This window comes from Lissotriton vulgaris, chromosome 2_1 (assembly GCF_964263255.1).
Source record: "Lissotriton vulgaris chromosome 2_1, aLisVul1.2, whole genome shotgun sequence".
Taxonomy (NCBI): Eukaryota; Metazoa; Chordata; class Amphibia; order Caudata; family Salamandridae; genus Lissotriton; species Lissotriton vulgaris.
In genome coordinates this window covers 54028646-54039243 of record NC_141687.1, presented here as the reverse complement: position 1 = coordinate 54039243, position 10598 = coordinate 54028646, and the positions used below count along the sequence as shown (strand labels likewise).

Below are 10598 nucleotides of genomic sequence, written 5' to 3'. Positions count from 1 at the left end.
CACCCTATGAGGTCACAAACATATCTGGTAGTGACAGGCTAGTTAGAACTAGTCAGTAACCACACCATTGCTTGGTAGGTTTTCAGGGGACCCACAAAAAGGTTGTATGATGTTACAATGCATACCATCACAATGCATGCAGTTACAACGCACACCTTTACCCCGACTTGCTGTCAGGGTTGCGCTGGAGGTTGGAATAGTATCATTTACTATTCTAAATGTGTGCAACATTAGGGAAGGTGTTGGAGTTAACTCCAAAACCCTCTTCCCTCTGCAACAAGCCTTTTGAGTTGTAACGACATGTGTTGTAATGGCATGCGTTGTAACGTTTACGTTGTAAAGGCCGTTTCCCTCCAAAAAGGATCCTGTATAATTTATCAACAAATCCACCACTAGGGTCAGTAAGGAAGTATTAAGACAAGATGTTTAGTACCAAACATCTTAGAGATCAGTGAAGCCATCATGGAGTTAAAAAACTTTTTTAACCAGTATGCAGCCCCTGCTCAGTTTATGGCTTCCCTGCTCACTTACAACATCAAAGAATGGACTGGACATTGCAGGGGCAGATCTGCTCAAACTTAAATGCCCTCACATAGGGTATAATGCACCCTGTTTTAGGGCTAAAGGCCTTTTGTAGGGGTGACTTACATATATCTTCTGCAGGGTATGGGTGGCATGGCACATAGGTATGTGTGCCATGGTGACTATTCGGCACTAAGACATGCAACTTGCAATGGCAAAGGGCATAGTCTTGATGAGAGGTCCCTGTGATGGCATAACCAGCGCTGCAGCCCCAAAGGACCCTCTTTAGTACCTATGCCCTAGGTACCAGGGGTACCATTTACTAAGGACTTTCAGGGGTAGCTGGAGTTGTCACCAAAGAAACGAACGGACCCCTTTGTAATTAGCTGAAACTATTGTGGCTTTTTACACCTTACAACATAGGTGAGCTTTCACCGAGGAATGACTCTAGCTACTAGAATATTCCAATACTATTGACCAGCACAATTGTGTGAAACCACTGACAGGATGGCCTCACACACCTCCCAGTTGTCAGGCTTAATCATTGGCCATCCCCCATTCACCAAAGAATGATCATAAATTTCAAGCCCACACCTCAAATTAAACAACACACTCTTTCCGCGAGCCGGGAATCTTGGGACTACCTTTCCCATGATTCCCAGCCTGTCGCCAGCTGACGACTTCATCGACGGGGTGACAAGCATTAGAATTGATGTACCACACACGGGAGACGGCACCATCGGGAGGAGGACAGGGACACACGATAGGTGATCGGGAGAGGGAGTACCTTGATGAAGCCAGTCATATACGCTGTTGGTGTCCCTTTTCACCTGCACAAAAAAGCCACATAACGCGTTCTCAACATTCCTAATGACAAGAGATGCATTTAACACAGTTGCTATATTATTACACCATTTCAGGGTGTGACTACAGGACTCCCTCCCCCGCCCCTCCATGAGGCACATGATCTAGGTTTACAGGGTAAGAAACTTTATTGACAATTTGAAGGCCTTGGGTTTCAAAGATTTATTATTATTATTATTATTATTATTGCATTTATAGAGCGTACAGCTACCCGGAGGTTTCCCGGCGCTTGCTTTGGGAACCCGTCCTGGCTTTTCCCTGTGAGATAGCCCCTACAGGGCATCCCCAAGGTGAAAGCCAGGCATCCCGCCACAGGGGGGCCGTTGTGGAGATTAAGCAAGCTTAATGCCCAGAGTTGCAGAGTGAGAACCCATGATTAGAGCAGGCACCGAAGCGAGAATTATCGAGTCCGTGGACATTTGAGCTCAAGACCCTGCCGCGTCGGGAATTGAACCCTGGTCCCGGGTCTGACCTCAGCTTCCGGGTCTGCCTGCTCTACACCGTGAGCCACACTTCTCCACCCGTGAGCCACACTTCTCCACAAGATGAACAGTGTGGAAATAACAGGGCTTGACAAGGGCACAACACAGAGAATATTTTTAGACGGTGAACGTGCATGTACGCAGGTGAATATTAGTGTGTGTAACATTCACTTTATACCAAAATTGGAGACCACATTTTGGTGTAGAATTAGTATTGCATATAAGTTGTTTTTACAAACAAACTCTGGCCACTAGTAAAGAAATATTTTGTTTATGTGTATATGTTTATGTTTTGTATTCACTGAACTGTATATATGTTCATGTATTTTAAAGGAGTTTCCTCCTGACACTGAAGGACCCAGATTGGACATGGGGTCTATCAGGTATTCTTTGCGTGTAATCATCACGCATGTTATAGGGAAGCACAGTAGGGACATATTGGGTTCAATTCAGTCCTGAAGAATGGCCTCGACCCCTATGGGGCCACGACAGGGCTGAAGCATGTCGACCCGACTGATTAACAGACCTGGGTATGTGACATTGGACAACTAGCACCATAATTGGGAAATCACTGTCCTCTGTTTCTTGTTGTTTTCATCCCTCCTACACCAATGAATAAAGTGAAGAATAGTAAACTGGCAGGCGGAAGGGATTTTTATGGAACCTTCTTTTTCCATTTTTTTCCCTTAGTTTCATACTAATGCTGGAACTACAGCCCTAATATGGGCTTGTTTGCCATTAGAGGATTCGCTGGTGAACGGTGGATGGCTGCCGATGAAGCCTGACACTGGGACCCAGTAGTGGTTGGGGCCTATTTGGTAAGTAGCTGAAGTTGTGCCAATTGTGCTACAGTGTTTGGGAAAGAGATCTGGCAGTGACCTGGTTAGCAGGCACCCAGTGCACATTCAGTTTGATATCAGATCAGGCAAAGAGTGGGGGCTAACCGTGCAAAAAAAGGAACTTTCCTACATCAGACCTGTCATCAGTGCTGCTGACTTAGACTCTGCTGTTGAAAAGAAAGTAAGCCCTTACCCTACATTTATATCAGTTGGGGAGTTCTGAAGTTAGCAGGCTGGGTATCAATATTCTTTGGTGCCGGTTAGTGCAAGTATCCAAATGACCTACACAACCAGTTGTGATTATTCACACCCCCCCCCCCCCAGCTCTCATGGCCTCACAGGAGTGTGCTTGACCAGAGGCAGGAGCTAGCTCTCTTCCAGCTTGGATTGGGGGGCCAGCAAATGATGCCCCACAGCCCTCCTTGCATGAAGCCAAGTCCGCCCTGTCCACCCTGTGCCTGAGCAGCCAAGCTGTGTCATGTCAGGCATGGGTTTTTTCATTTTCTTCATTCATTCAGGTGCCTGAAGTCTTGTTTATCCAGAATGCATGGGATAGTGTCACACATCTCTTATGCCCTTTTCTGAACCCCTCTGTCATTATTGATCCGTTGCTATGCACACTCTCTAGCAAGGCTCAGGCACACATTCATCTGTGCAGAGCCTCTTTGCAATACACCTCTATGCCAACTCTGGGGCCTCTGCAGTACCAAAGTTCTATACATTCCTTCTATAATCTGCCTCTATTTTCCCATAGTTCCATGGATCCCACAGCCTTCTGAGATCTGTCTCTATTTGCCAACATCCCTGTTCACCCAGGAGCCTTCTGAACACGTCTGTTTGCAATCTCCCAGCTCTGTGCTGCACCTCTCCATTTTACATAGCAGCTCTAACCAACAACAGCCATAACCACCCATAGCCCTGTATATCAAGCAGCACCACAGACAACATATTTAACATTCTGCTTAGTCCTAATCAACCTATAGGCATATTCATCCCCTCAGTTCACTCGCTGTCCCCGAAGCGGTCGCTCACCCACGCTCCCACGCTTGCTGCTTGAGTGTGTGCCTCATTGCTGCCTGCTACCCTGCTGGTCCCGGGATTCGAGCACAGCCCCTGGTATCGTAGCCACAAAGCGCTATTAGTGCCCTTCCTGCGCCACATTGCCTATTTAATAATATCATAGCCTGCCTGTCGGGAATTCGAAACTGTACAAGCAGATTGCTTTTTGTGTACGTTGGCGCTGCATTGTTTTGATCTAATTGCTGTAACCTGCTATTGTGTAGATTGCCGGTCCTCGGCTGTGCCCCGTTTCACTTCCTGCTTCCGTAGCCATTTTGTTGTTGTTGTTCCCTCTCCTGGCCCGTGTCTCCTCCCTGCTCCCGCCTCCCAGCTGAGCCTCCCTCGCCCCTCCCCCTCCATTATCCATATATGACAGATGCCTTTGCGTGCAGCGTTCACGCGCAGCTGTCGCGCCCCATGCGTGCCAAAGGTAAGCCCGTCTACGCCCGTCCGCGCCTGTACTGCGCCCAGCGCCAGACCCCCTGGTCCCCGCCTTACCCAGCCCTCTCGCTTCACGTATGATGCCGCAACTCTCCTCGCCCTTAACCCCGGACACACACCACAATGCTACGAAGCTGCCCCGGGACTTACCCACGGTCCCTTCACCTGCCACTCCTGAAAATTTACCAGCGTTAAGACCAACACCACATCCACTGACCCCAAACATTGTTCCGACTCGAACCACCTGAAGTGCATCCTGCTGAACACCCGCTCAGTCCACAGACACGCAACTGAACTCTGGGATCTACTTGACACTACATCGCCGGACGTCACCTTCCTTACTGAAACATGGATGAACGCATCATCAACACCCGACATCGCCATTGCCATCCCGAACAATTACAAGATCATCCGGAAAGACCGCACCGTCCAAACAGGAGGAGGCATCGCCATCGTCCATAAGAACACCATCAAAATCACTACCAGCTCCGACGATAACCTTGCAACCGCCGAACACCTCCACTTCCAGATCCACACCGACCCTAGGACCACACTCAGAGGCACCCTCATCTACAGACCACCAGGAACCCGCACACAATTCAGCGAAGATATCACGGACTTCATCAGTCCACATGCCCTCGCCTCCGAGAACTACATCCTACTAGGAGACCTCAACTTCCACCTGGAAAAGAAAAACGACAGCAACACCACCACCCTTCTTGACAACCTGGCCAATCTCGGCCTCAAACAACTTGTTAACACCCCCACCCATATAGCCCGCCATACGCTCGACCCTATCTTCACCTCCAGCAAACACATGTCCTTCGATCACACCACAGCTCTCCATTGGACGGACGACTGTTGTGTTCACTTCAGCTACAAAACCACCCCGACCCACAACCCCCCACAACCTATCCCCCGGAGAAAATGGAACAGAATCACCACTGACCAACTCCTCACATCACTCAACCAGAACCCACCTGCCCTCTCATCGGACCCAAACCAAGTTGCCACAAAACTCAAACAATGGATCACTCAAAGCGCTGACGAATTAGCACCCTTGAAAAACCATCACACCAAACAAATCAACAAAAAGGCCCCCTGGTTCAACGATGACCTTAAGAAATCCAAGAAGCTATGCCGTACTCTCGAGAAAACATGGAGAAAAAACCCAACCACCGACAACATGACCACCTTCAAGTCAGCCACCCGCACAGCTAATTCGATCCACCAAGAAATCAGCATTCAAGAATCGACTCGACAACAACGCCCATAACAGCAAGGAACTATTCAACATTGTCAAAGAATTCACCAACCCTACCGCAGCCTCAAACGACATCACTCCCTCCCAAGACCTCTGCGATTCGTTATCCTCCTTCTTCTACAACAAAATTGCCGACATACATAACAGCTTCGAAAACAGTTCCAACGAACAATCCTCTCCACCCCCCTCAGAACCTAAACCGCCCTCCAACAACCTCATCGCCTGGAACCCTATCACCACTGAAGACACCATCCGCCTAATGAATTCCATCCACTCTGGCTCGCCAACCGACCCATGTCCCCACCACATCTACAACAAAGCAGACTCCATCATCGCACCCCAGCTCCGTGATGTCATCAACTGCTCCTTCAACTCTGCTATCTTCCCAGAAAGTTGGAAACATGCCGAAGTCAGCGCCCTCCTGAAGAAACCCACAGCAGACCCCTCTGAACTTAAAAACTACCGCCCCATATCCCTCCTCCTATTCCCGGCCAAAGTCATTGAGAAAGCCGTCAATAGCCAACTCGCCGCCTTCCTCGAATCCAACAACTCCCTCGATCCCTCACAATCCGGCTTTCGAGCCAAAAACAGCACCGAAACCGCCCTGATCGCAGCTACAGACGACATCCGAACACTACTGGACAACGGAGAAACAGTGGCCCTCATTTTACTCGACCTCTCCGCCGCCTTCAACACTGTCTGTCACAGCACCCTCATACAACGCCTCAGCAACATCGGCATAAAAGGTAAAGCCTTGGACTGGATCATCTCGTTCCTCGCCGGAAGAACCCAGAGAGTCCGCCTCCCCCCATTCAAATCAGAGGCCACCGAAGTCATCTGCGGTGTACCACAAGGATCATCACTCAGCCCCACCCTCTTCAAAGTTTACATGAGTTCACTCGCTTCCATCGCGCGCCAACACAACCTCAACATCATCTCCTACGCTGACGACACCCAGATGATACTTTCCCTCACCAAAGACCCCAACACCGCCAAAACCAATCTTCACGAAGGCATGAAAGAAGTAGCCATATGGATGAAAAACAGCCGCCTAAAACTTAACTCAGACAAAACAGAAGTGCTCATCCTAGGATCATCCCCCTCTGCCTGGGACGACTCATGGTGGCCTTCGGATCTAGGCTCCGCACCCATACCCACTGACCACGCACGTAACCTAGGCTTCATCCTAGACTCCTCCCTCTCGATGACCAGACAAGTCAACGCCGTCTCATCCTCCTGCTTCAATGTACTTCGTATGCTCAAAAAAATCTTCCATTGGATCCCCACCGATACAAGAAAGACTGTCATCCACGCACTGGTTACGAGTCGACTAGACTACGGAAATACCCTCTACGCCGGAATCACAGCCAAATTACATAAAAAACTCCAACGCATCCAAAAGGCATCGGCTAGACTCATTTTGGACATCCCTCGCCAAGATCACATTACTGGACACCTGAAAAACCTCCACTGGCTTCCCGTCAACAAGAGACTAACATTCCGTCTCCTCACCCACGCACACAAGGCCCTCTACAAACTAGGACCCGAATGCCTCAACACTCGACTATCCTTCTACACACCCACCCGCCAACTAAGATCCTCTAATCAAGGCCTCGCCGTAGTCCCGCGTATCCAAAGATCCACCATGGGGGGAAGATCCTTCTCCTACTTGGCGGCCAAGACCTGGAACTCACTCCCCACTCACCTCCGCCTCACACAAAACCACATCTCCTTCAGAAAAGAACTTAAAACCAGCTATTCGATAAATAAGTAACCTCCTCCCCAAGCGCCTTGAGACCCTCTGGGTGAGTAGTGCGCTATACAAATTCTTGAACTTGAACTTGCTGTAAGGGTGTCTCACTGCTGGGCGTAATCCTCACCTCCTCAAAGGGTCAAGGGGAATCCACCATTCTCACAAAAGCCCTTTCCTTCCAAGCAAATGCTCACCTCACTTTATATCAAAGTGCTGTCCCCTCAAAATAATTCAACTCTATCACAGGGACTCTTTAAGGCGTTGGCAAGGTGGGCAATTGCCAAGGCCCCTATCTCTCAAGGGTCCGCCAGGCGGTGAACGTTCTCTTACACCTTCCCCCAGTTTGTTTTTCTCTCACTCTATGCTTACCTTTACCTCTTTGTGTCTCTATCCAGTTCCATTCATAGAATTATTGGGGTCCCCATGCAAGACATACAGCTGAACGTTTAAGACATGGGTACTCGTAAGGTCTGTGGTGTGGCCAAGGGCGACACAAATGTCAGCAGGGTGGGATTAGGGAGTGTGAGGGGGTCAGGAGAAGTTTAGAATGGGTGTAGGGTAGGCAAAGCACATACATATAATGGTTGAATTGCACAGTGTGAAACCAGAATACCTGCAAAAAATCCTGGCTTTCCCCTTGACTAAAACGTGTGATCTTAGGCCAGTGTTTTTGTTTACATTGCCTCCCTTCTCTTCATTATCACATATACAATAACCTTGAAACACATAAGTTCATGATGTGTGCTGTATAAACCTTCTCTTGTGTTTGTTTTAATGAAGTATAACGCTGCCCATGTATAATAGAAACCCAGGACACCAGAGGGTGCACATAACAACTGACTGGCCTCTTCGCTCACTTTGGGCATTGCTGGAAGGGTGCGTGGAAGCAGGAGTGTTTCTAAATTTAGGTTTTAAAAACTATCACTTAAAAAACCCTCAATGCAGTGATATGATCTATGATCTAATGTACTAAGGTGAAACACTACTGAATCTTAATGAAATACACGGTTTTTGAATTTTGAAGAAAATGTATCACATTTTTACACACTTGTTGCAAGATGACTTTAGAAATGAAGGGGGTCCTTAAGTGAAGTGTTGCAGCAACACATTAGTTCCACCCTTTCTTTAACTTCAGACAACCTGTAAATAAACTTTAGCCTGTTTATGTAACATCTTTCTAAATGTTAGTGCCCAGACAAATAAACAGCAGCCCAGTGTTGACCAGGGGGGCGCGTGTAAGGGTCAGGAGGGCTACATGCCCCCCTCCCTCCACCACCCCACCGCCATATATTGAGTACTGATTGTTTGATATCATTACTGTTCGGAATTCAGACTTCAATCAGTGGAAAATCTGTAACAAAATAAAAAGCTGCTCGAACATGGTCCCCAAAAAAGAGTGTGGTCCTGGACACTCATAACCCCGGAGGATGACACCGCAGAGCCAATGAGCTCCACAGCAGGTCGGTGGCATGCCACAGCATTTTATACCCCATTCCCCAATTGCTCTGTACATCACAGAATGAAAGCGATTGACAGGCACCAAGCCCCTGGCCACCCACCGTGTGACCACACATGCATTTCCCCGGGTGAAGCCCACCACCGCCGTGCTTAGCTCACTGAAGATCTGTAGGTCTGCACACCCCGTTCCAAGCCGAGTCCGTGGTCCTTACGCCCCACCCACTTCCTCCCATCGCGCTCTGCTGTAGGCTCCATCACATGCCAGTAAAGTAGGATGAGCCAGGGCTTTTGAAGCTCTTCGGGGGCGGGCCGTGCGGCTGTCAATCACTGCATCTCCTGGCTTCCCATTGGTGGAGGCGCCGGGTGCGCGTCACGGGCGGGCCCGGCGCGCCGCCCGCTACTGCCGCAGAATCAGTGCGCAGCCGGTGCAGCCGGAGCAGCTCTGCAGCCTGGGAGGCGGCGCGCCGGAGGCTCCTCTGCTGCATGGACCCGCGCCCCTGAGCATCCCCGAGCCCCAGCCTCCATCCGTCCACCTCCGAGGTCCAACGCCCCATCCACAGCCCCCGACCCCCGTGCGCCATGGGCACCGTGCTCTCCCTCTCCCCTGCCTCCAAGGGCGGGGGCTCGCTGGACGAGAAGAAGGCCGACAGCGGCGGGGGCTACACCGCCATCCCCAACAGCAAGAACGGCGGCAAGCCGGACAAGAGCCTGAAGCGGCCCTCGGTGCTCATCTCCGCCCTGACCTGGAAGCGCCTGGTGGCCGCCTCCGCCAAGAAGAAGAGCGCCAAGAAGGTCAACCCCAACCCGTTGGGGCGCTCCAACGGGGGCCCGCCTGACTCCAACAACAACCACAGCAGCGACTCGGTGGCGCAGCGCAACCACGAGAACCTGCGCAAGACCCAGGAGCAGGAGAACGCGCTGGGCCAGGGGGGCAAGCGGGCCTCCCCGCGCCCCGGCCAGCATGGGGGCAAGCACCCGGGCGCCCTGGAGGGCGGCGGCAAGCAGAACGGCCCCTCCGGCGGGGTGGTGGCCCCGCTGTCCCCGCGGAGGGTGGTGGTCCAGGCCTCCACCGGCGAGCTGCTGCGCTGCCTGGGCGAGTTCGTCTGCCGCCGCTGCTACCGGCTGAAGGAGCTGACCCCCGGCGAGCTGATCGCCTGGTTCCGCGGCGTGGACCGCTCGCTGCTGCTGCAGGGCTGGCAGGACCAGGGCTTCATCACCCCGGCCAACCTGGTTTTCGTCTACCTGCTGTGCCGCGAGGCGCTATCCGGGGACGAGCTGGGCACGGCGGCCGAGCTGCGGGCGGCCTTCCTCACCTGCCTCTACCTGGCCTACTCCTACATGGGCAACGAGATCTCCTACCCCCTCAAGCCCTTCCTGGTGCAGGGCGAGGGCGGCGGCGGCGGGCGCGAGGGCTTCTGGGAGCGCTGCCTGCGCATCATCCAGGTCATGAGCGGACCCATGCTGCGCATCAACGCGGACCCGCACTACTTCACGCAGGTCTTCCAGGACCTCAAGGGGGAGGGGGAGAAGCAGAGAGAGAACCTGAGCCGGGGGGAGAACCGCTGGACCATCAGCCTGGACCGCTAGAGACAGAAGAGGACACGTGGGGGGTGGGTGGGGGGGCACTGCACTATCTACACACAGACCACTTGGGGAGGAGGGTCGGGGAAAGAGCGTCGCTCCATCCATCAACAGGCAGCTGGCACTGAGCCTGCGGGAAAGGCATCTTTGGGAATGTTGGGACAACAGTCCATGACTCTGGGGGCCCGTGAGAGGTGGAGGGGCCCCTGGATAGATGGCGAAAGAGGCGCTGCTGCACCTGGGCTGGAGCTCCATGGCTGGGGCGCCTGAAGAGGGCGCTGTTGTGTGTCTTCATCATCAGAGATGGGTAGAGTGTGACTCCGCAGTCCCTCACT

The 10598-nt window shown here is 51.8% G+C and overlaps 1 protein-coding gene across 1 annotated transcript; it reads left to right on the top strand.

The window, feature by feature from the left end:
- The first annotated feature begins 9107 nt into the window (after positions 1-9107).
- Positions 9108-10280, top strand: CDK5R2 (cyclin dependent kinase 5 regulatory subunit 2). Its single transcript, XM_086958451.1, has one exon. The coding sequence runs from the start codon at positions 9262-9264 to the stop codon at positions 10267-10269; it is 1008 nt and encodes a 335-aa protein (XP_086814577.1). The 5' UTR covers positions 9108-9261; the 3' UTR covers positions 10270-10280.
- Positions 10281-10598: the final 318 nt, after the last annotated feature.

Coding starts and splice junctions, on each gene's coding strand:
- CDK5R2 (XM_086958451.1), top strand. CDS start 9,262: ATGGGCACCGTGCTCTCCCTCTCCCCTGCCTCCAAGGGCGGGGGCTCG.